The sequence below is a fragment of the Topomyia yanbarensis genome, chromosome 2 (genome assembly GCF_030247195.1).
Source record: "Topomyia yanbarensis strain Yona2022 chromosome 2, ASM3024719v1, whole genome shotgun sequence".
Lineage (NCBI taxonomy): Eukaryota > Metazoa > Arthropoda > Insecta > Diptera > Culicidae > Topomyia > Topomyia yanbarensis.
The window spans coordinates 76,207,622-76,233,938 of NC_080671.1; the positions used below are offsets into that span (position 1 = coordinate 76,207,622).

The 26,317-nt window shown below is 35.3% G+C and overlaps 1 protein-coding gene across 2 annotated transcripts in view; it reads left to right on the forward strand.

Annotated features, from left to right (window-relative positions):
- Positions 1 to 26,317, forward strand: part of LOC131678488 (paired box pox-neuro protein) — a 147,451-nt gene that overhangs the window by 14,173 nt on the left and 106,961 nt on the right. Inside the window, exon 2 of one of the 2 annotated variants that reach the window (XM_058958667.1) lies at positions 13,242 to 13,312. The exons of the other annotated variant lie outside the window; for it this stretch is intronic. Coding sequence (XP_058814650.1) covers positions 13,265 to 13,312 — 48 coding nt within the window. The 5' untranslated portion in view covers positions 13,242 to 13,264. The remainder of the gene's footprint in view (positions 1 to 13,241; positions 13,313 to 26,317) is intronic. 2 annotated transcript variants of the gene reach the window in all.

Sequence of the window (26,317 nt, forward strand, 5' to 3'; positions counted from 1 at the left end):
AAAGTTTGAAGAACCGACACCGCTTCTCGCTGTGCAGTAACCTTCACAGTAGTGGCTACTTCTGGCAACGATGGTGTACCTATTATTTAGCGAATCGAAATACTCATTAACACCGACTAGTGGTTATGCCATTTGGATTAAATACTTTTACCCAAATTAAATTGAAGGAATATGTCGGCTTTTGCTATAAAAGTGACGCATGGCGATTCGAACCTAGTAAATCGATTGCCAAGACCAGAAAAAATCCCATTTGCTTAAACTCTACACGAACACCGATTTGCATTAGACGGTCGAAATAAAAAGGCCACACAAAACCCTTTGATAGCGGGTGAGCTTCTCGATGTAATATAGAAACGTTCTGGAAAAGGGTGGATTTTCATCATCGTGAAATACATTCTTATGCTAAGTCGGACCAATATTATCAACATTCGCTTTTGTTTCACGCGGCATGTGCCGTGCGGTTTTTTCCGCGGATTGGCTATGGCGAAGGAGACTTGCTCCCTAGATTTGCTGTACCTATGTATGCCACGGTTGGCTGACGAAGCAACCGATCGTTTATGCAGGAATTTGGAAAATCTGTATCAATAGGTGTGATTTATTGAGTAGAAAGTTACTTTGTAAATCATGCCCCAGCGTCCTAGATTATAAGTCAGCAGGTATTCGGCATTACAACCAGGGGCGGATCAAGAACTTTTTTTCGGCAGGGGTCTGAAATTTAGATTTTAAAATGAACAATGTACAATTCTTAATGCATAATAATTTTATTTAATGAATATCAGTTTTATTGGTCACATTTGGTTTGAAATGATTTTGAGTTTGAAACTAATATAAAATTGAAACTGATTCAAAATTTCTCAACTAATAAACAAATTTCCGGACCCCCAGTACCCTCCCCCTGGATCCGCCACTGATTACAACGTTCGCGAAAGAATTAGTAGAAGGTACAAATATAGTTGATTGAGTTGGTGCTACCTAGCAGAAGACCAACTTTTAAACTTACATTTACCTACTATTTATTTGTGTTATGATTGGGTGTTTGTCGACTGGTTACGGAATATTCACAGGTATTTAACGGCTTTCTCAGTCTTAATACTTTAGGCAAACGATTTGATTTTAGATTGCCCGACGTTTCGGCCGTTTTTGGTGGCCTTTTTCAAGGGAAAACTGTATTTTAGACATAGAGAGGTGAAAGTTACAATGGGATACAAAAAACATGGACTTTTAACATTAATATACACATAAACGTTTAACTCACTCTAGTCTTGTCGTTTTTGTCGGAGTCGTTTATTACCAACGGTGCGAGGTTCGGTGGTTTTGCGTGGTTCCATGTACTGGATATTGTGGGGATTTTTCACGATAAACATTCGTTAGCACTTTTGGTCACGGAGCTCGATGTTATCATCAACCGGTTTTGCAACGTCTGGTTTAAAGATGGTAACCCGATGGTATCTATCCATCGTGACCCAAAAGTGTGCCATCACTTGTATCTGATATGGTTGTATTATTGCGGTGAGTGTAGGTTGTTTTGAGTGAGTGCAAAATTCCTGCGTAGGTTGCGTTGAGTCCATCCACATCGGTGCGGTGATTTACGGTGTTAGCTGTGTTCGTGATATGGCACATTTCCAATATTGGGAGCGCCATCGACCGATAGGTTCTGTCAATGATTTCTACTTTGCTGAGATCGAACGTATGATTGTGTTGTACCATGTGCTCGATGAGAGTAGTTTTCTCTCTGAGACTGATCATCTGTTCATCGTTGTTATTTACTCCATCTGCTTTTAATTTTTGGTATTGGTTTATGTTGGTTTTGTGACCATATAGTCTGGTTTTGAGCTGGTTGCGTGTCATGCCCAAATATTTCATTCTACAGTCCTCACATGTTAGGCTGTAAATGATGTTGGATTGTAGTAGCGGGTCCACTGGATCTTTGATGTTGTTTAGTAGGTTGGCTGTTGTATTAATTGGCTTGGGTGTTATTTTTATGTTGGGGTAGTCTGTTTTAAGTATTTTTGTTATGGATGTGCTGAGTATCGGCACATGAGGCAGAGACCTATATACCTGTTCGAGCAGTGTAGTTGCTGTGCTGCGATTGTTGGATGACGTATTTCCACTGTAGGTATTTATCGGGGATGGGTTTAATGTGGAAACAACAGTGTGCGAGGTTTTGGAACGTTGAATTAGCCTGTTTATAAGTGTTGCGGGGTAATTGTTTTTGCGAAGATGTTGGAAAATTGTTTGCTGTACATTTTTAGTTTTATCCGTAGTGAGACGAGACACCCTTTTAATAAAGTTTTCGGCTACGTTCATTTTCATTGAAAGTGGGTGGAATGAATGGTAGTTTAGAAGCCTGCCTGATGCTATTGGTTTTGCGTACCATTGAGTAGAGAGTGTTTGGTCCGAATTGCGAATTACCATTGTATCCAGGAACGGTAGTTTGTTATCTGTTTCTTCTTCTTTTGTAAACTGTAGGTGTGGGTTGTATGCGTTGAAAATGTCGAGGGTTAGTCCTATTTTATCTTTAGGAAGGGCCATGAATATGGTAGAATGGTACCTGGCGGAGGTTGGTGGGTGGTAGTGAGAATTTTGGTCCAAGACTGAGGAGTGTCATGGTATCTGCTGGGACTGTTACAGAAGTGGCGTTGAGTATGGCTTTGTCGTTGAATTGAGGTGTGCTGTTATCCGGTGGTGTTGCTTTTTCCAATAACTTTGTGAGTTTTTTATTCGTCTTGCGATTCTGCGATAGCTGTCGGTTGTCAAAGGCTTGATTCTGTGTGGTAATGAATCGTGTTCCAATATCGTTGGATGTTGAAATAATCAGTTGAATCTGCATTTGCTGTAACTCATGTTTGAAGTGGTTTATTTTATAAAAAGTATGTTGAATTTCGACGTTTAAAATAGCTTTAATACTAATAATATTAATACTTTAATAGCTAAAATACATTTCCTTGAAAAAGGCCACCAAAAACGGCCGAAACGTCGGGCAATCTAAAATCAAATCGTTTGCCTAAAGTATTAAGACTGAGAAAGCCGTTAAATACCTGTGAATATTTGTGTTTATTTTATCACTTCATTCATATAGGAACTATGACATCATCCTTGCTTGACTCGCTGTTGACCGGTGAGAAAGTAACGATTTAAAAACAACGTCAGATTTGCACGTTATGTGGCCGAACTTACAGCTGTTGGTGAGAGTTGCTAGCGAATCATTTTCATCACCTTTTAGTTTCATTATCGGTTTTGTTCAGCGGCTTTAGAGCGTCATGTAATAGAGGGTGAATAAACAGGCGAAAAAGTCTGATAAAATGTTTGTAAGGATTAGATCATAAAATTATTTTAATTAGGATAATTTCATATTTTATTCATAGCGTTGATTAGAATATAACTTGCATAGCGTATTATGAGCGTTTGAGAAATTCTGGTGCACATTGACGAGGTCTTAGTTAGGCGCCCCTTTGGTGTTCAATTTGCATTTGTTTTTCAATTCGACCTCCTAAAAATACGTTACTATGTACATTCTCCACATTTTGAAAAAGTTTTGAAATATACTTGGATCAGCTCAGATTTTTGTTCTAGGTGTGAATTTAAAAACTGTCGCCAAAAATGACTTAATTTGGCTATGACTTAGAGGTGTCTCCAATCAAAAATCGTGTTTTTGCTATTTTTCCATAGAAAGATCACTTACATTCTGATTTAATACGCTCTACATTCCTACTATCATCAAAGGTTGTTCATTAGACATAACTTAACATGTTTTAACAGGTTAACATAGCTCTAATCGCATTAGAAAATTTGTTAACCGTATTTTTATATAGAAAAAAAAATATCAAAACCAAGGAAAATTAGTAGCATTTTTTTCTTAATTTTGATATTTTTAATGTGTTGATACTATTATTTTATGTTCTTTTAACTATTGACGAGACCAAATTTATAACACAGTTTGAAACGAAAATTGCATATATGCTGTTATAGTTTTGATATTTCATTTTGATTGGGAACGAAAATCACGAAAGTGTACCCAAATAATCACAGCATTATGAAATCCTACCTAAAGTAAGTAAGCGTTATTACTGACGATGAGCGTTTTATGAAGGGCTACCATGTTTACATACCACCTTACAAAGTAGAGATCGACGGTGTGATTACCGATTAGTTTTAAATGCTATTTAAAAACGGCCCTTGACAAAATATACGGTTACATTACTGCACTGCCATTCATTTTTTTTACTACAGTTTTGCATTCTATAAGCAGATAAGATTCCTTGAAAAGGCTAATATTTTTCTCTTAGGGAACCATCAATAAAATAACTTGAGGAAGCGTTGATACAAAGTCTCGCCTCGGAGTTAGTTGATGGTTGATCAAAATCTCGCTTCGGATTTTAGTAATTCTAGATCAAACGAGTAATTAGCGGTGCTTGCAGGTCCACCAAAAAACTCCAGTGGTTCAACATTTCAACCAGAGATTCACTTTAGCGCAGGATTGGGTCGGCTTAGGTTGCGCCCTTAGCCACTTTGTGTTATTGCGGAATTTCTCCTGACAACGAGGAGACTAAGTCTTCTCGATTGTTTTATTTCTATTATAGAAGTTTGAGCGTTAGGGTCATTCGTCTGTTTTTTAGGGTTAAAAATTTTGCATATCGCACAACTCAAACACATGCATATTTAGTTTTGTGTACACTTTAAGCTTGAGAACAACGCCATTTATTGTTAATAAATCTAGATGGGATTAACCCTGCCGTAGTGTGGTCTTTTGGAGACTTTCGTAAAATCTCGATTTCCGCCCCTTTTGGTTTTTACATTAGCTTCCGTTTCTAGTTCTACTTGCGAACAATAATTTAGTGTGGTACACTGATTTTGATTTACTTTTTTTCCGGAAGCGTTCCGCAACAGTCATCTAAAAGGAAGGCGATTTTTTAAATAAAATCTTTTAAAATTCCCATACGACACGACAGAAAATAAACAATAATGCATTCATTGGAAATATAATTAACGTGTGTAATTTTTCTAAAACATGTTAATTTCTGCAATAATTTGCTACGCACCATGTACACAACTACATCACGTGCGTAATTGTGTGCTGTTTGCTTTCAGAAATTTAGCTCAGGCATAAGAAATCATTGCGAACAACAAAATTCAAACAGAGCAATTGCAATACCTTTCTATTGAGAAAGGCAAAACGTTAAAATCTACACTATATACGCGAACGGAGGTCTTAGCGGAATTGTGCGGTCGAGCTGTATGGGCGAACAGTGTGAACAATCGTGGTACTAGTTGCCTCTTTCGCCCCACTCATCATCGCTAGCGTTGACTCATTTTGCTTGGTGCGTATCTTCGTATCTGTGTACGGAAACGATGTACGCAACGCAGACAGCTGTTTGATTCGAGCATTGTACAACTGTACATACACCGTTCACTTAGGTTCAATGTTGTAACTTTATCGTAAATAATTTCAGAGTTCATTCGCGATCGCTTTGCTAAAACTTAGTGGCATATTTTACTGCTTTATTGGATTTGTTTCGGTATATATCACTGATTTGTCGTTCCTGGTTAAATGCAATTTGGCATCAGCGAAGTGTACAAGGTTTCTTTTTGAACTTTCAAAACTAAAATTTGACAATACCCGCGGGACTCATGTAGGAATATTATTTGGCGTATCATATAATAACTATCTTGTATCTTTTTCAAACAACTTAGCACCCTGCGCTGACTTCAGTGAATCAAAATGTCTAAATTTTGAGATTTGAAAGATATACAGGCCATATTCGATTATCCGTAGTCTCGATTATCTGTGGACTCTATTATCCGCTATTCGATTATCCGTAGAAAATGACTCGATTATCCGTAGTCCGAAGAAATTGTTTCAATTATCCGCATATTATTTTTTGCTAAAGCTACATTACAGCTACATTTTCTGGAAACACACAATTTTAAACTCTTGAAAATTACAATAAATTGGGAAAATAAAGAGATTTCATTTAATCAACTATTATTTCAATTCAATGCGGTGTGCTATAAAATTTGATGCACCTAATCGTTTGGCTACAAACTGCTTTTTCCTGTAGATGCCTGTGATTTTCTCTGTAATTTTTAGAATGAATACAATGACCTATTTTGTCAGCCTCATTATGTATTTAAGACTAACGAAATCTGAACATATTGGTTTCAGATTGTTTGAGACTATTGAAGGTATGAAGTAAACCCCTAGAATTCTCTTCGGAATCAGACTATTATCGCATCAGTTTGAAAAACAATCGAAACTTTTTAAATACTTTAAGAACATCGACATTTTGAATTCATAACACACTTACGCAAAGGCTTTCGCTTTAATTCCATCGTGTAACATAGGGGAATTAAATCAGAATTTTTCTTAAATGTGCCTGACAAAATCGGGCCAAAAAGCTTACAAAATCTGTTTGAAATCACTGTAGAAAAATTCGGCAGTAGACAAACATGGGGACTAATAAAATAGGATCTTCACTATAGTCAGTACTTTGCACCGCTCCGAAAAGAACAGCGCTATTAATTCTTTATGTTGTAGATGCACTGAACAGCCTTTAAGCGACTCGGTAGAACACCGAACAATGGCCAAATGAAGATCCTGGATGATGTTTCCACCAAGCAAACGAAAGAAAAAAGAATACTGTGCGAAGATGTATAACAAACTAAATCACTTAACGCGTTTGAACAAGCATATTTAGAGCTAAAATATCTAAGAACCAAGATTCAGCTAGTTTCTGATTGGCTCACTAAACAATATCTCTAAAGCGTATGATGACGATAATGATATTGAGACATTCATCGAAACGTACAGGGCCGCATCAACTGTTTACTAAACGCCGCTGTAAGGTTGCCAACAAGTGTTTTGGGTAACTAGCACTTGTTTTTGCTATTTGCAATATTAATAAGCCTCCCATATTGGTTTAAACGCAAGGACAATTTTTAAAACAGAATTTGATTGACAAGTACAGCTCATTAAACCAATTTTATCAATTCTGTAATCTGAAAAGAATTTGTGAATTTTACTAAGCGTGATTAATTTGGCACCACTTGCATCTGCTATACTCAACCTGCACAGAACGTTGCATAACGCAGGACTGACTTTTGGAACAACTTGTTTAGTTATTCAGCCCTTCGTTATGCAAATTTGCAACATTGTGACAGAATGGCTAAGCGCGGTGCTTCATGAATCGCGACCGTTCCTTTCGATTAGGAAAGGCCGCGTGGACTTTTGGGGAAATGCACTAATACTGCTGCTGATTGAATCACGCACGGTGTTGTGCGCATAAAAAGTTGCATATTTTTGATACTTGTAACGTGTGCAAAATTCATCCCCCTTAGAAATCCATATTTCAAAATCGTTCAATGCTGGTTCTTTGTTGGACCAACGTTGGGCGACGCTCAGCAGACCGTTCAGCAGGCGTCCATTACTGGACTTGTGTTGGATGGTTTTGAAACAAATTTTTGGGCTTCTAAGTGGAATCTAGCGTGTTGCTTCTCTTAGATGATTCCCAAATTCTTGTTGTTGTATACAAACTAGTGGTGCGTAATCTCAAACTCAGTGGTTATTTCTGTCTGAATTTACCAAAACCAGTATTAAGTTGACTGAAGTTTCACACAAAGAATTTAGTTTTATGCGTCTTGATTATTAGACCAAACATAAGTATATTATATAAAATAATCGATCACAATACTTTTAAATAAAATAAGTTGGCCAAATAACTTATTACATGTCTTACTTTCACTTTATAGAATGTAAAGTGATCGATATTTGTCCATAAGTCAAACATTAATGCATGTACCATAAGTCAAGCATTGATGCATGTACCTTAGATACTGTTTTTTTCAACATATAACAAATATATTTCATGAAGAAAAAAAAAACATTTGTTTTGATTCGATTACCCGGATGATTCGATTATCCGAAGCGAAATTTTTCTGCACCATACGGATAGTCGAATCTGGCCTGCACAAGCAGAATTTTAATAATACCCAGTGGTAAGGCGGCTAGGCGGGTTCAATTAGATGCTGGCGATCGGTAGGCTATTCAAAATTTGTTCTAGGCTACCCGCCGTAACTTGCCGTTTACTGTAAAAGTAGTGTGGATAGGATACGTCAACGCATAGTCCTACGTCAACACCGCGGTTATGTTCCGGACATTACGTATCCCTAGTTTGTACTAAAAATAAACTATTTAAGTAAATACTGTTAGTAACAAAAAAAATCGAATTTGCCAGTTTTGGTGATGTATACTACAAAGCTTGTTTTATTAACGACTAACAGTGAGTCAATTTTTCATTTTTTATATATTTAATTAGCACGGGACTGGAAGGTGTGAAATATGTTACGATATTTAGAGCCATAGCACTCAAGGAAGAGTAAGGAGTTGAAGGAAAAAAAGTTTAGAAAAGCGTGAAACAGGTCATATGAGCAAGCTCAGAGTTTCCTGACGACTCATAAAAAAGATCAAATAAAACACTCCGCCAAGCAAATAGTGAGGGCAAAAACTAGCTAATTTCGCAAAATGCTTAGTGTGGAAGTTTTTCGTGACTTAACATTTCATCGGTTTCGACAGCATAAGTCACTAAGTCACTTTACGCTTGTCCGGACATGCCGCAGATTTAGGTGAAAAAAATGCAAAAATATTCTAACTCCTGCGGTAGAAGACAAAGGGTTAAGCCACCGGGAAACTCCAAGCGCGCCAATATTCCAAAACTCCAAGCGCGACCATATTCCACGCTTTTCTAAACTTCCTTCCTTCAATTCCTATACTACAAAGCGTGATGTTTTATATGGAGTAAAGCCATGTCAAGTGATCCTCGAATTTTTCGCAAAATCACCGATTTTCATGAGATATGTTTTATTGTATAGGGATTATGGTAAATAGCTTTTGGTATAAATATTTCGTTAAAACTCCTTTTTTCCTTTGAGATATTAACCCTTAAACTTTATTGCATGATAAAATTGTAAATTTTATATCTCAAAACCTACTGAAGATAATTGAATGAATTTTTGTACACTTATGGAATGATATTTACACTATCTCATAAAAATAATTTTACGATATAATTATGTGAATAACGGTACTTTGCATCTACTTAAAAATTTCAATTGTATTTTTTCTTGTGTTCTTCACGCTAAAAAATTTCAAAAGGTATGTCAAATTACGCGTCAATCTCTCACCTTCAATAATCTGTTTTGATAATTTTTCATTTTTGTTTCTATCGAGAGTTATGGATGATTTTGTAACGGTGCGTACATTCACCGCACGGCCCACTTGATGCAGCCCGCTAGAACTTACATATTGGCAACGCCGCATGTAGCAACGTCCAACTGCGTATCGCTTTGGCAGAGCGTATCTTATGTCCAAAATTGCCATCTTCGATATTAGAGCAAACAGATAAGCTTTTTTGTGCGAATGTTTAAAGGTGAACATAGTCCGAGTAATTTGCATGGTTTTTAGTGTTATATTTGTCAGGAATTATTTAATTTTCTGTCATTCAAACTCTCAAACCGGCGCGCTCGGATGTTGGCAGTTGCTGTGCAAACTTGAGCAATGGGCATATTCGAATCTGCATGTATATGACTTTTTTGCAAATTGACATATTTTACCACTTTTTATCGTCAGTTGGTTCTGTCTAGGTGTTAGCACAGTATATTTGCTCAAAAAACATTCGTTTATTTGTATGTTATAAATATGGTTCGACCAACCGAATACTGTATTTCGTTAAAAAACTAATGAAGATTTTGAATTATAAATCGTTGATGATTTACTGAAATTTGATGAACTAAATAATATCTTACTAGAACTTGGAGCACCACTAATTAACAGAATTGACAGAAGCAATAGCGATAAAGAAAACACGCCAATGCGATTGAAAAACAGATTCAAAGTAATTTTTTTCGCAAGACACTTCGTTGTTTATAAGTAAGATCACTCAGTGGACATAAACAAGCGAAGTAAAATGCTGTTTTTATAAAATGTTCCATTTTCCTGTATAATGTTGTAGACTAGTAATGAATTTGGATGAAACATCGACTAATAACGTTTTCGTTTTTAACCTGGTATACACCGGTATAGTGAAACAAAAGAGATAGACTGAAGTTTAAATGAGTATAGCCCCGAGAATACTGGTGTACACTGTCAAAAACGAAAATGCCATAACAAAAGTGTCTTCGAAGATGGCAATAACATAAGCGTATTATATAAGTTATGTTTCGGTTCTTTGCGATACAGTTTAATTCCTAGTAACGTTAAATTATAATAAAAAAGTATTCATTAAACAAAATTGTTTTTGTTGTGCACTTCGGTCAAAAAAAATCTAAAAGTATCTCAAAATATCCAGAAAACATTAACCTTTGATAATCCGTATATAAAAGTTTGTTCTTTTGCACCAATCTAGAGATGTGGTTTCATTTAGTCATGCGATGCACGTTTCCTACGCGATGCGCAGTAGGACGTTGGGACATGCGGCGTTGCCAATGTGTAAGTTCCACCGGGCTGCATCAAAGTGGGCCGTGCGTTGAAGGTACGCACCGTTACAAAATCATCCATAACTCTCGATAGAAACAAAAATGAAAAATTATCAATACAGATTATTGAAGGTGAGAGATTGACGCATAATTTGACATACCTTTTGAAATTTTTTAGCGTGAAGAACACAAGAAAAAATACAATTGAAATTTTTAAGTAGATGCAAAGTACCGTTATTCACATAATTATATTGTAAAATTATTTTTATGAGATAGTGTAAATATCATTCCATAAGTGTACAAAAATTCATTCAATTATCTTCAGTAGGTTTTGAGATATAAATTTTACAATTTTATCATGCAATAAAGTTTAAGGGTTAATATCTCAAAGGAAAAAAGGAGTTTTAACGAAATATTTATACCACAAGCTATTTACCATAATCCCTATACAATAAAATATATCTCATGAAAATCGGTGATTTTGCGAAAAATTCGAGGATCACTTGACATGGCTTTACTCTATGGCAGAAACTGTATTTAATGTTATTTTTTTAATATTTGAAAAAGTTATATTTTTATGTAAAAGTTTTCATAACATTAAAACGAAAATAGTTTATAGTTGGCGTTAATGAGCCCTAAAATAATCTTCAAGTTATCCGAAGGGGATTTTAGGGTAAAATAAAAACTACAAAAGTTTTATAAATAAAACCGCGTTTTTAAAAAATACTCTGAAGTTTACATTTGGATTTTTTGTGCAATGGAAGGTATGAAAGATAAAGCTTGCTTATCTTCGGCAACTTCGTTTAAAATATGTTGCTCTACAACTTCATTGATGACAATCAAGCGCTACCTTTTAAATCATTCAAAAGTTCAATTTCAGATCTTGCTACAATGAGAATCACCCTAGCTTCAGTTTAAACGAAAAGTAGGGCCTCGCAAAGTACAACAACTGTTCTTAATATATTATAAGGCTAAGAAAATGCCAATTCCTGCTAATTTTACATTCTGGGCCACTGTGCACTGTCAACAGAACAAGCAGTGCGATTTGAGCTTCTGGCCTGATCGAGATGAGAAGTAAACTCAAACCGATAGACTTACATTGAGTTTGCATGTTTGCTAAAATGTATGTGTTTAAACAGCGGGAAATATTGGCCATGTGTTGATGGTCAGATATATAGGGTTCAAATGGTGAAGTCATCTCTGTAGCGTCAATGATAGGCTCTCAGTGCGGATATAGGAAAATAAAGTTGAATAAAAAAGTTGTTTTTGTTACCGAAATTTTTGAAATTGTTAATTTTTTGTTGCTAACTTTCAAAGGCTTGCGGTTAACGTGACACGACTGTTTGGAATTATCAGTAGTAAATACCTATATGACCGATTTTTATTTTGAAAGGAACATCATATAATCGAAAGATTTCTTTTTCATACACATTGTTTCCCATTAAAGGTCTTCATACCAAAATTCGAACATACAAAGAATGCTAAAAAATAACTCCAAGTTCTTCATTAAATTTTACATTTTAATTTCGTATATAAATATTAAATAACATAATTCAAAATTACTAGTTGAGTCGAGCATGTTTTCAATTTAGAAGATTTTGATGACTAATAGGACATTAGATTGGGAACAAAATATTCGCTCTAAATTTTTATTAAAGCAAAAGTTTTTCTATATAGAAATGTTGAGAAATTTTCATATTTATCATGAAAAAATCGCATAGAATCGATAGTTTTTCATATTGTCCGAAATCAGCATAGTACAGTTAGGATTCCGTTTTTGGCAACAATTTTTTTTTTTCAGTTGCCAAAACTGGAACTGTGCCAAAAATGGAACCATAGTTGAAAAGCTTTTATTTACAATTTGTGACGTCATAAATGTTGCAAGAAGATCAATCATATACGAATATGTGAAATGGGATGAAATGATTGAAAAAAATCATCAAATTTAATTTTTTCGCCCTCGTAAAATATAGTAAATTTGACTCTCATGTTTGGAAATAAAGTCAAAAGTAATATCAATGATTACAATAAAATGTGTATTAAGCATTTTTTAAAAGATTTTCTGTGTACAATAACAATGTTGCCAAAAACGGAATCCCTTTGTTGCAAAAACGGAACTTTTTTGATGCCAAAAATGGAGCATGCTAAAAACGGAACGTACCAAAAACGGAATCTTACTCTATTTCTAACAGAAGAACATAACATAGCATATCGTTGGAAAGGTGTATTTCGGAATCGTTGTAATTTCGGAATCGATTGAAAAATGTCAAGCGTAGCTGATTTGTTTGTGCCGAAAGTTTCAAAAAAATAGTTTTTGTTTGTAATAAGTCATGATTTTGTGGGCTTTAAACATTTTTCTACCAATGCTAGGTCACTTGAAAAACATAAAATCACTGTTGCACTGTGTAATTGGTTTCATGTTTCGTTTATGGAAATAGTCTTGAAGACTTCAACGAGTGCTCCTTAAAACTGATTTTATTTCTTGGGATTCGTTTTCAATAAATCTATTTCATCATGTCTCATGCTCTTAACTCTAAATCAACAAGTGCGAAATACGGTACAATAGGCTCTACTGTTACCATAGGCACAATACCCTTTTAGCGTGTCGCTGTATTATATATCGAAAGAATTGGAATCGGAGTAGAAGTTTTCAGCATTAGAATTAGTTTTTCAATTAAAATTTTCCACTTTTTGTCATATCTTACAATGAGCTTGTGCTCTATCAAATAGTTTGATCCTTTAATTCCATATGAAGTGTTTGCTATCTATTCTAGACAAAGACTGATACTGCTTTAAGATGTCAGGACTATCGACAGATGCGATTTCTACTCTTCGTGCTTCTGAGGTAACAACCTAATTTAATTACATACAGTCCGTACGGTGACCAGTTGTAAGAGAGTCATAACCCTTTTATATAAGCGTCCTTGTTTGATTCAATGAAAAGGATCGCTAAAGTCTTCGTAGCTAACTGAATTTTATTAAAATTTATCAATTGGAATCATATCGAATCTTAAAAAAATTGCCATTTCGTTTTCGATAGCACTACGATTGTCAATTCCTATCAGGTGACCTTTAAAATTAAACGCATGGGAAAACAATCTACACCAGTGCACTGCGCGACAATTAGTGCTTACACCTAGCATGCCTGGTCATTGCGGCCATCAAATCGTGAACGCCATTCAATTCACCTCGAAGGGACCTTTTAGCATGTTGCCAATCGCGAACGCCACCATCACGTTTTCCCATCAACGAAACCCTAACGGCCCTGATGGTCACAACACAGGCATGTTCTGCTGACGGTAGTATCACAGCCAGACAACACCCGGTCCTGGTTTGCAGCGGAATCGCGCGCGCATATCGAAACGCAAAACAAGTGTTTAATACAAATCACTTTTTGAATACATTAATATTTATTAAGAGCGTCGTTTGGTAAAGACCACTTTTTGCCGACGACCGCTGCCATGGTGTTGTGAGCGCGAAGCAGCGGTCTCCCTCCCCATGGGACTCGGCACATAGCGGGTTTGGAAGATTGCGGTCCATAGTTGTGACATGCAGCCAGCTTTTTGAACGCGAGAGTCTCTCACGCGGATCATGAGCTTGTTGGGTTATGTTATGCGCTTAGGACACTCGGTGTTTAGTGGTGGGGGGTTTGTTTTGGATCATATAGTGGTTGGTTTAGCACCTTATTAATCTATAAAGGCGACACATAAGCTGCAAACACTTTAGCATGATACTACCCCGATAGCTGATGGCGGCCACCGATCCGGATTTTGCGAAAACATATTATTGAATTTTATTGACAGCGAATAGTTGCGGATAGGTTTCTCACCGTCAGAGAGCGTGCACTGCTGGCAGTCCCTAACTAGAAACCTGACCAAGATCGTGACAATTAGATTGAAACGGTTTAATTGATTAAATTAAATGTCGCCCGATGGCACAGCAAAGATTAGTTTACCGGAGATGGGGACATGGTCGCTCGGACAAGGAGGCTCGGTAGTCACAGTGCAAGAGGCGTCGGCCAAAGCGCACATTAAGATTATTGTTTACTGTCTGAAATGAGGGCGAACGATAGGTTCTAGAAGGGAGTTTACTTGGTTAAGTCAAATTGATATGAACTGCCATGGTTATACAACCAATGCGACTGTGTCTTATTTTATCTTATTATGTATCAGGGTGGATGCAAATTTGTAATTCTTCAAATTCGTTGAAATTAGTAAGAGCTTTGACGAAAAAATATATATTTTAATTCGTGTCGCGGTTTCGTTAAACGTGTACAGAATTATGATTGGTAATTGACTATTCTGCTGAATTTTATGTTGCCTTCATCCCAGCAAATACAGTTCAATTCAAACTAATTTTTCATCTTAAATATATACATCACATTCTATTAACTCACAATGTCTGAAACAGTAGCCCATCAGTGAAATTCTGCTGCCTATTAATAAGCACACCGCGGTTTGAACAGTATATTAAAATTAATTGAAAAAGTCTCTACCCAATTTTCGCTTCCCGCTGGTTTTGGTCGATTGAAATTTACCTTTCTTCGAGCTTCCTCAATTTCGTTGACCAGACTCCCTTCTGCACACTACGGTAGTATGCTCGTCAAGAATCAATCGTTATCTGATTCCATCGCATTAATTTCATTATTTATACATCCATCCTTTTTCTCATTTTATTCACACATACGCTCGCACATACAACCATCTACTCGTTGGCTCCCGGGTACGGGATATACGCTCTCTTGGCATCGCTTGATCAAACGTCGCGTGATTTTCTGAATGAATGGGTTTGGGCAAGCGCGACTGGGGCTGACAAAGACATGGTCATATCGCAAAATCGATTTCCCAACGCCGCTGCTAAACCAGCCAGCCACCCGACTTTGCTTGGGATCAATCAGTCTACGACACGTTGTCAGTTCGGTATCACTGGCACTGGTAGGGATGGCTTTCCAACACAAACAACCAACAACCAGTCAGCCAGTGGACAGACGGGCAGGCGGTGGGATATCGTCTTGTTAAGAGACTAAAAATTTGTCGTATATTTTATAATGACCACACAAACAGAAATTTTGTCTCCCGTGCCAAATTTACGATTGGACTCGAATCTGTCAGCGAACGGGTTGGATCGGGGAGACGGTGTTTCCATAATTGCCTCCCCCTGTTATTTCGAACTCAGTGGACATTAAGATTTAACAGTCGTTTTCGAAAGTGCCATTACTAATTGGCATGTGGTTAATTAAATAAGCTCTTGCGAGCCATATGATTTGACAATGGTTTAGGCATGATTGGAAGAAGGAAATTTGATAAACCATTCTTGCTTCAGAGTGCCAAGCGTATGATTGTCTGGCGAAAATACTTAAATGCGCGTGTTCCTACTTTTGCTGCTGACGAGCTATAAGATTTTCGCGATGAGTTCTACGAAAGTATAATTGTGTGAACTTATGTGCAATGTTGTAATGTTGCTGTTTGCCGGATAGCATATCTAAAACTTCTTGAGTAACAAATGTTCGAGAATGACAAGACTAGTTCAAGATGCAAATTTCCTATAAATCCTCATTTCTAATCAAGACCATTTTCACCGATTTTTTATATAAGATCATATGGTGCCACAAAATAAAGAAAAATGTAGGTACCGTAAATCGGGGTGACATTGATCACTTTTCGAAGTAATCATTACATATTTTTAAACGCAGCACATTTTTTTCAAGTTTAATATTTTTAAACCATGTATGAAGAACAAGATTGGATGGTTTTACCTAAAATTGTCCGCTTACAGCTATTTTTCCAAAAATGATTTCAAGTTGAAGTCCGTTTTCATATTCCGGGGTGACTTTGATAACCTGCATGTTCACCCACATTAAGTTATTGAAGTCAATGTTCTTCATTCAAATATTTGTTTAAACTAATTCTGGAAAGATACTGATTGTTAAATAGATGTTAATTGGTATTATAAGTATTTCAATGCACTGCAAAATTCGAGTAACCAAAATTAGTAATCGTATAATTTGTGTCCAATAAAAAAATAAAAGATTCTGAAAACCTTTAAAACTGCTAAAATTGTTTTATTTCAGTGCTTTATCAATGTACAAAAAGTTTCATCCATTTTAACACGTTGGAATATTGAACAATAAAAAATGTTGCGAGTTTTAGCTTAATATAATTTGAAATAATTGCCAACTAGTTTCACAAAAAATGTATTTAAAATCAACAAACTCTTAAAACTAAATTTAGCACATCCCAATCTAAAGAAAAATAAAAATTGCTCAAATCTGAGATTTAGTTGTTTTATTAAAAATAGACACTATACGAAGCTTTGTAAAAATAAGGTAAAGTCAAATTTCGGTTTTTTGTAGTTTTTGTACCCAAAAACTGAACAATATACTCAAAAAGTATAACAAATCAGTATTTTATAAGTTTAGAGTAAAAATCATTTCAAATGAAAATGATTCGGTAGACTATTCTGGTTTAATAAGCGTTCTACGAAAAAAGTTTCGAGTGATCAAAGGTGATCAAAGTCACCTCGGTTTACGATACTTATCGATTGATTTAATAAAGGTTGTATGTACAATTTAATAAATATACCTTCAATATACCTTCAAAATATTGATTAATCGCAAAAAAAAACTATTTTTCAGGGCCTTCGGTACTAAAAAACTAGGTTTCAGGACCTTCGGTACTATAAAACTAATTTTCAAGCCAATTTTTAATTTTTGAAGGTTATAGAAAGAACAAATGACCTTTCCAACGGTATGCTATATTTTCTTAAAAGTGCTGTGCGCTTTTGGGACAACGGTAGAGAAGTAATCATTACTATGCGATTTTTTCGTGAAAAATATGAAAATTGCTCAACATTTTTATAAAGAATCGTCTTTGTTTTAATGAAAATTCAGAGAAATTTATTTCCAGTTTCATCGCGAATGAAGCCTAAATTCATAATATAACACAAAAAGTTTGACTCCATTGCCCGGGGTGATTTTTTTTTTAAATCCTCGGATAATCGAGTCCCACCTGTAATTAGGCAATTTTCAAATAATGAGATTGTCACAAACTTTCTGAAACAATGGTCAAATTCGTCTAATTCGTTTTATTATTTTACTTTGCCTAATTTTTTTTCATAACTGCATTCTATATACTCAATCTTTACTGATCATTTATTTTATAGATTTTATTAGATTTGTTTATTTTATTCATTTTGAATATTTGACAAATTTTAAATATATGATCATGTCATTTTAATCGTTTTTTTTTTTCAATCAGCATTCTTGTTGTTTATTTCGTTCATTTTAGCTCATTTTATGTATTTTATTCGTTTCATTATTTTATTCACTTTTGTCATGTTATGCATTTAATTCATTTTTTCCAGTTCATAAATTTTAATAACTTTTTTTTTATTTTAATAATATGATCAAATTTTTCGGTCGCTCATTTTATTCATTTCATCCAGAATATTAATTAGACACAATTTTATTTATTCTATAAATTTGATAATTACTGTGACTATTACCTTTTATTTGAACGATAGCTACTACAATTACCCGTATAACTGTAGTTATTGCATTTGTTCAGATTGGATTCCATTGGAACAGTGCTGTCCGAGATATTTTCAATTAGCGGTGAAAAATTATTTTTTTGTATTTCGTTTATTTGACACGGCTCATTGTGATAACTTAACGGATCCGTGGGTCTATTAAATTATTACAATATGTAAAAATAAAAAATGAATAAAAAATATTATGAAGTATCCTTCGGGTCTCGTCCACGCAACTTTCTATTGCGCGGGGAGATCTTCTTTCGTGGTAAGGTACCATTTGTCTGCTCGCCTAGTGCATCTTGTGGGTCGATTATTTTTTTTTTGTTTCCGTCGGTGTCATCATCGTCTATGGTGTCTACTTGTTCACGATCAGATGTTCCTCCTTTCTTATTGCCTTTACGGGCTACGAGAGAAAAGCTGCTGCCATTGGTATTGGCTTCCTCGTCGATGGTGCTAACAGTTGATTCTGAAGCATTAGATGCTGCTTTTATAGTTGTTATTATGGCCTGAACAGCTGCCATAAAATTGGTAACCGTTTGTGGTTCTGGTGATGGTATTGAAGTCTGTGTTTCGGTTTGGTTTTCCGAAGGTGTGTGGGGAATTGGCTGTGATGCATTCTTCTCAGCATCTTCCGCACAAGGTGTTCCATAATGTGCCGTCTGGTTGCAGTATTTGCACGTAGGTGTCTGCCCTTCATGGGTGCATAGCGTGGTCTGTTTAATGTTAGTTCCATTATAATTGAATTGTATAGTCAAGTGGGAGGTGAAAAATTATGTTTCAATATATCTTTGTTGTCTCAAAACATTTTTGAAAGCAGATAAATCTTATCAATTTAGAATGCCTTTGCCTACCTTTTCCGCCCAACTGAACTATTGAAACTATTGCAAGAGAGGTGTATTGAGGATCGGAGGGTGAAAATGAAGCAGCTTCCAGCACTGCTGGAGAAGCAACTATCTTGATCAAAACAGGTTTTTCGTGTTTTATTTCTTTAACATTTTAACCCTTTCATGCCCAACTTTTTTCTAATGCATGTAGGGTTTCAAAACTATTTTTCCTTTAAAACGGTGAGAAACTCGAAAAACCTTTTTTCATAAAGGTAGGTGCTTTCCTCGCAGTGCTAGAAGTTGCTTAATTTTTACCTTCCAATACTCACTACAATTCTCCTAGAATATTTACTATAGTCCAACTGCGGGGAAAATGTAGCCAAAGACTGCCTAAGTTGATAAGTTTTATCAATCTTCAATAACATTACAACATAACGAAGTTATATGAAAAGTTCATTTTCTGTCGTCGACGTAAATGGTCCCTGGCAGCACTGCTCCTTCGGAGTTCAATCGGACTAACTGCAATAACTTCAGTTCTAGAGCTGATCCTGGTAACTGTTAATACTCAAATGAAAGCCAGTAGTCACATTCATTAGCCTTACTTGTTTTTGTGAGCAAATCTTGCCTCAATCAAAAGTTTTACCAGTTTAAAAAACGTTGTTGTCCACAAACAACATGGGCATGAATGGGTTAAAGGAAAAACGGTTTTGAAATCGTATGTACTAGAAAAAAAATTGGCAATGAAAGTGTTAGTTTTATCCATTTTGTTCATTTTATTTGTTATTTTATCGTTATTTTGTTTTTTTTTTCATTTTGTTCATTTTAGTCATTTTATTTATTTGGTTCATTATATCAATTTTTTCCAGTTCATATATTTTATTCTGTTTCTCCATTTTTTTTATTAATTCTCTTCAGTCATTATTTTCATTCCTTTGAGGTGTTACATACTTCTTGATTTAAAAAAATAATTCCGTAAGCAGGAAGAAATTATTATTTATTCAACTAATCATTAAGGTACTAATGGAATTTTTTGAGTTTGGGAATTTTAGTTGATCTGTTTGACTTCCATCGTGATAATTGCAAACCTCTTAAATACAAAAAAGGTTTCGGGGAAAAGCCGTAACTCTGCCAATAATATAACAGTATTTTTATAAACTTGTGTTGTACTATAAAAATACTTTAAGCTTGATGTTATAAAAGTATTGTTGTACGCCTTCACATAAATTCAAACTTTCATCAAATCTTTCTCGCAAAAACGTATGTAACCCTTTAATCCAATTTGTAACTTTGAAACGATTGTATTTATATGTAATTTAATTTTTTTTAATATAGTCGAATTTTCATTTAAGCTGAGCTAATTTGATTTTATTATTTTATTAAATTGATTTATGGTAATCATTCTACCCATTTCTTAAATTTGATAACTTTTTTATATTTTTTGCTTTATTATTTTGTAATTTTTTTTTTATTATTGATTTTCTATAATTTATTTAGTTTTTTCGAGGTTTTTTTCGTGCAGGACTAGAAACGCTAGTTGGATACCATTTTCGCGAGAGTTCTGCAAACTAATGAATGATCCAACAGTGATATGTGTACGAAATGTCGCATCTCACTGCTAGGTGGATTAAATCGGAGTTTTTCATGTTGTTGTCCCATCCCAAGCAATATATGTAAAAAGCCTAAGAAAAAAATTAACCTTTCTGGTTGAATACCATGTATTCCCAAATTTTTACGCTGCGAAAAAAGGACCTTAAACAAAAATCCTATTTTTAACAATTGTGTTTAATTTTCTTACCGTTATGGCGTTTTGCTAAACGTTTTTATTCGTGGAGATATTTGTATTATTTTGTCAATTTAAGTTACGGTTTCCTGTTTGTCATTACCCAAACCTTGTCTATTTGTGAATTAGTTTACAACTCGATGAATATTTTTCATATATGAAATGTGGAGCTCGACTTAATTCAAAAGTTCAGGACCATAGTTTATGGTCCAACTATACGACGTGAACTGATGTACGATATCTTACATCTTGATCATAATCTTGCTTTTCACAAAATCAAAAGTCTTGATATTATCTCGTGAACTATTCCACGAAACTCGGATTATTATTCAGAGAACTATTCATGCCATGTGGACTGGTTCATGATTCCTAGCATATTAGTTACGATTCACTAATTCTGTTCGTAAAACAATTCACAAATTCAAAAAATACTGTTTTCAGTGTTATGATATAGTTAATGAAATATGCTATTTTGCATGGTCTAAATATTTATAAATTTTATAGAACTCAATATTATTCATGGATTCGTGAACTGCTTTATGCGTGCTTGTGAATAAGTTAATAGATCTAGCAAATATCGAACGAAATTTTAAATTTCAAGCAACTCTGCACATGGTCTTCAAACTTTCGCGTGGATTACGTGCGTGTGTTAACCATCCTATCTCTCATTAGCTGGTAGTGATTTACAGAAAAATGATGTTTGCATGTATTTAAACATATTCATGAAAATAACTTGGTTCACGGATTTAGGTAGGTGTTAGCTCAATTGACTTTCGGATGACCCATTTTGAATACAGCGCCAGACATGTTCCGAGGTCACCGTTCCATCAACCAGTCCCGCCTTAATGTAATGTTTGTATCATATTGATTTTAACATTACAGTAAATCTTTCGATTCCTTACAGGAAGAAATCGACACGTACTACTGATTTGTATATATAAATTTATACATGTTACTTATCAGTTTTCTACCTTCTTGCCTATCTTCTACTTATGTCTCATTCAACTCATATCAGTATTTCCTGTATTTCCTGTGTTGTGAAGAAAGAAAAGAAAAAAGAGAAAAAAGGAGTAAGAGAAAGAACTGATTGACATCGTATCTCCCTAAGTGCTGTCGTTCCTCTGAGTCTGATATCACTGCCTGTTGGACTTGTATAGGAGATCCTATAGGAGCAATCCACGGTGGGTGAAGTACGAGGCTTGGTCGCCCTTAACTGCCCTCAGGAGAAGCGCCTGTTGATCGATTTCATCGTCTATGTTGGGAAATCTGGGAATGTTGTGGCTGCATCTTCCCTCCGCTAGACTACTTACATAATCAATTCAAAATTTTAATATGTTACAACTAAATCGCAGAGAACAGACATCCATGTTCGTACAAGCAAGATTAAAATACTTGCTTTGCCATTTGAACTAAGATCCTCTAGAACACTATGGCCACCATACTGGTATATCTCAATATAATTATGGCGGTCACTTGGACATCAATTGTGTGGTCCACTGTCAATTCAGTAAAACTTACGCATTAAACGGAATGATGGGGAGACATCACAATTACCTTAGGTTGCGCCATAAATTTTGTCACAAAATTTTAAAGCTTGAGATGGATGTCTGTTCTCTGTGCCTAAATTGATGTTGCTTCTCAGTTTTGCACGACCCAGAGGGAACTTGACCTTAATCCCACTGCTCTATTTACGATGTTACGTGATATTCGTTATGGAATATTGTTTGTTTGGGGCCATTCATAAATCATGTTTCGCATAAAAAAAGTCCAAAATATACTTGCCCTCCAAGCGTATTACAAATTGTTGTTAGTTTTATTATCCCCGCTCTACTAGTACGACTTAATTGATTTAGTTTTTTCTCGGCACTATATCTTACGTCACGCTATTTTCCAACGGTCAATACGCGACATCATTCATGAACGGCCCTTTTATGATGAAATAGGATTGATAGGATTTTAGTACGCTTTCAGAAACTTGTGTCACATCTTTATGTTACTAAGAATACCAAATCATATGATGATTTGAGAAGCAACCCCCCCACCCTTTCCTCCTTAAAACTTTCGCGTGAATTGTTCTACAAAATTTGGAATATTATACATGGATTCATTTCTGTTCCATGAGCTGTTTCATGACATATAACATAGGTGTGCCCAGCTGCTAGTGAGCATTCATAACTCCGAGTAATAGATATAAGAAAACTGTTAGATTCTCGAACGTCTTTATGCACTGGATATGGTTCAGTGTAATGTACAGAAAGAAAATAAAAACTGCACTGAGCGCCAACAATACATTAGAGAGTCACAGACCTTGTTCGTGAAATAGTTCACAAAACTCTATCGCTATGGACACGCTATCATGATCCAGTTTATGTTGTCACGTTACTCCGATAGTGTCCCAAAAACGATAGTGAGCTCAGGAATAATATATCACGATAACGTGAAGAGATATTATGAAAATCCTAATAAATCTGTTGATATCAAGAACATGAGTCACAGTACTCCGCGTGTCAAATTCGATAGCATGCTCAAGAATAAACTATCCGCCAGCTCCTGATATCATTAACATTGTTTAATTCTTGGGTTCTTTAGTTAATACAAATCAGTCTATTCGTAAATTATGAACTAAGTATAGTTATAAAAAAATCGTGATTAATTTTCAAAAGATTATGAGCAGATTTTTTCAGTGTAGAGTGCGGATTTACATGTGCTTGCACCTCTTCAATTATAGAGGCATCTCAGCTCAATAGTGCCCAGGCACTCCGAATGCTTTTAAAACGGCCATGTTGCTGTTTTACTAGTATGTTAAGCCTAGATATTTTTTTATTTGATTTACTACTCTTAGCGATACTTACGAGAATTTCGCTGAGTCGGTGGCCACCCGTTAAATAAGTGGCACTTCAATAACACGGTGCTATAGTAATTTTATACTCCTCAAGTGACCTAGTATAGGTAGTAGTATTGAATAATATGTTCACCAAATTTTGTGACAACCGAATGATAATTAGACAATTCTAATGAAATTCATTTTCGAAATCACAGTCTATCTTAACTCCAAAAACATGTTTCGATTTTAATTCGATTTGATCACAATTAGCTTCATTTTAAAGGGCATTTAAGGAACTTTGTTGATCATTTCAGCATGTTCGCCAAATTTAATTCGAACTATGTAATATTATTGTAAATATATCTTAAGTGGGTCGATAGCAATTTTTTTTCACAAATGTTTTCTTTACAATCAGGTGAAACATTTCGGAACAGTCACTTATTATATATTCTATAGAAAATCATCTCTACTTTTCGAATTTAAATTCTCATTTTGCCTCGACATTTTTAAATGTTTGCTGACATGGAGGAGCATGGCGATTAGTACAAAACAACAACTGAATAAAACGTAAACAAACACTTTTTGTAGAGATTGAAAGTAGTTTTGTCCAATTATTATGTTGTTATATCTAGTTTTAGTTATATCTAATCAGCGAAAAAGATTTATCATAATAATGGTATTATGTTAATAAGAAATGTTCGATAACACTGTATGGGAAAATTTATCTTAACTTTTATAACTTTTGACATTGAACATGAGCTCAGCACCCCAAAATTACTTTAACATGTAATTTTCAGCTAGATTGGGCAACATTTTTGGTTTTGTCCGATTTTTGTTCGAAGACCCGCCATTGTACGAGGTCCGTAGGGCCGTGTGTCATTTACCATTCGATAAAGTTCGTCGAGATCGGACAATGTCAGTGTGTGTATGTATGAGTGTGTGTGTCATTTGAACTTACACAATTTTCTCAGAGATGGCTGAACCGATTTTAGCAAACTTAGTTTCAAATGAAAGGTTTAACGCTCCCATAAGTTGCTATTGAATTTTTAGTTGATCAGACTTCCGGTTTAGGAGTTACGAGTTACAGTGTGCGGTCACACTGCAAATTTCCATATAAACTGGTACCACCATGATGTCCAAATGTTGTAAGACATATTAAAATGGGTCCGACATTACTCGAATTTCCTGGTCTAGATCACAAATGATCATTCAAAGCAGCTTTGACCACATTGGTTCCCTATGACGGTTCTTGGTGCACCCGGGAAACTCGCCAAGTTCTAACACTAATATCACACTTATTTCCCAGCAAATTGCTGATAGATTTTTACAAACTTTATTTTATTTTGATCAGGTTTTCAAGAAAGAATAAATATTTGCAAATCAGTTGATATGTTCCGCTTCTATAGCTCATTCACCCATACTAGGTTCAAGTTGGCCTAGTTCCACATAGTAGTCTTCATTTTGCTTTTTTTTCAAAGCTGCACATTTTTTGAAGCATGCAATTTTATGTATTCGTTGATTGGAAGGAATTGTAAGGAAACGCGTATCCACTATCACCGGGTGATGTCAATAGAGCTGGCATTTCTTTGGATTTGTTTTTTTTTTTTTGACCAGCTAGGGAACTAATACATAGGGTATATAATGTGCGTGGGGAATATCTTATCTTAGTGGAATGATGACTGTTGAATCATGAACTATTGAGAATGAACTATTCGCGAAAGGAATCGAAAACCAGTTAACAATTTTCCGCATGAAAAACAATTTCCACAATTGAACAATAAATCCTCAATTTTTTTTGACAATATACTGAAAATAGAGTGAGTGACAGTGAATCACCGTAGACGCCTTGTCAAAAACTTGTTTTGTGGTGCACATCGTAACTGAAAATCTGCTGAACCAATTGTTTTAAAGTTTTGCACAGTTCTTCTTCGCATTATTCTTCAGGTAATAATGAGAACTTGCTGACTTGTTTTTTTTGTTTTTCGTAGTACTTTGAATGTTCCTCCTGGGTATTCGCCTGTCACTCGCCCAATTTTCAATATTTTGCGATCAAAATTTGGGAAAATATTCTTCAAATGTTGCATTATTGTGTGGAAATTGGCCGAATAGACTAACATTATCTGCATACCAATAAAAATTTAAACACTATATACAAATTACAAAATCTGTTACAAAACTTTCCCCAATTCCACCAAAAAAGCTATATTCTACACATCGCGTAATAACACATTTCAAGAACTGAACTTTCTTCAACTTTGAACGACATCTGAAATCCAATGAGTCTAAATCCAACAACGACAGACGGTCCGATTCCATCATGCATTCGTGTAAACCTAGTTTAAACGTTTCCTGTTTCACATTCGCATTTTACGGCAGTGCCGAAAATGAGCTCCCTGCGACACTGAAGCTTTTCGTCGGGTATGCTTGTGGTTTCTCTACCATGTGTTTAATTTGATTAACGAAGATTTTCGGTTCTCGATAACAACTCATCGCCCGGGATCAGCGAAGAAACTTGTGAAGCTCTCCTGGAGCCGTGTTCTTACAAAACGTTTACTTTTAAGCTTTTCATCGGTGTCCGGCCAAGATGGATAGATTCTTAGGTAGCGACATTTTGTAAAAAGTTCAACAAACGGGGAGGCTTTTTACTTTTCGAAATGCCGTCACCTTAATTTATTGACACGCTGAAAGTACCTCATTTTACGGGCAGAGCTTCCAGCTAAGCCGTAATCTTTTACGGACTGACATGTTATTTCCTCAAATCAATAAATTCCAGATAAATAAAACTTTATCTAATCTTTATTGTTCATCCTGTATGCTCACCATTCCGGAAAACACTTGAGATCTCGCAGTATGGTTTCTGCTCCTGCTAGATTCCGAAGCGAACCAGAAGAG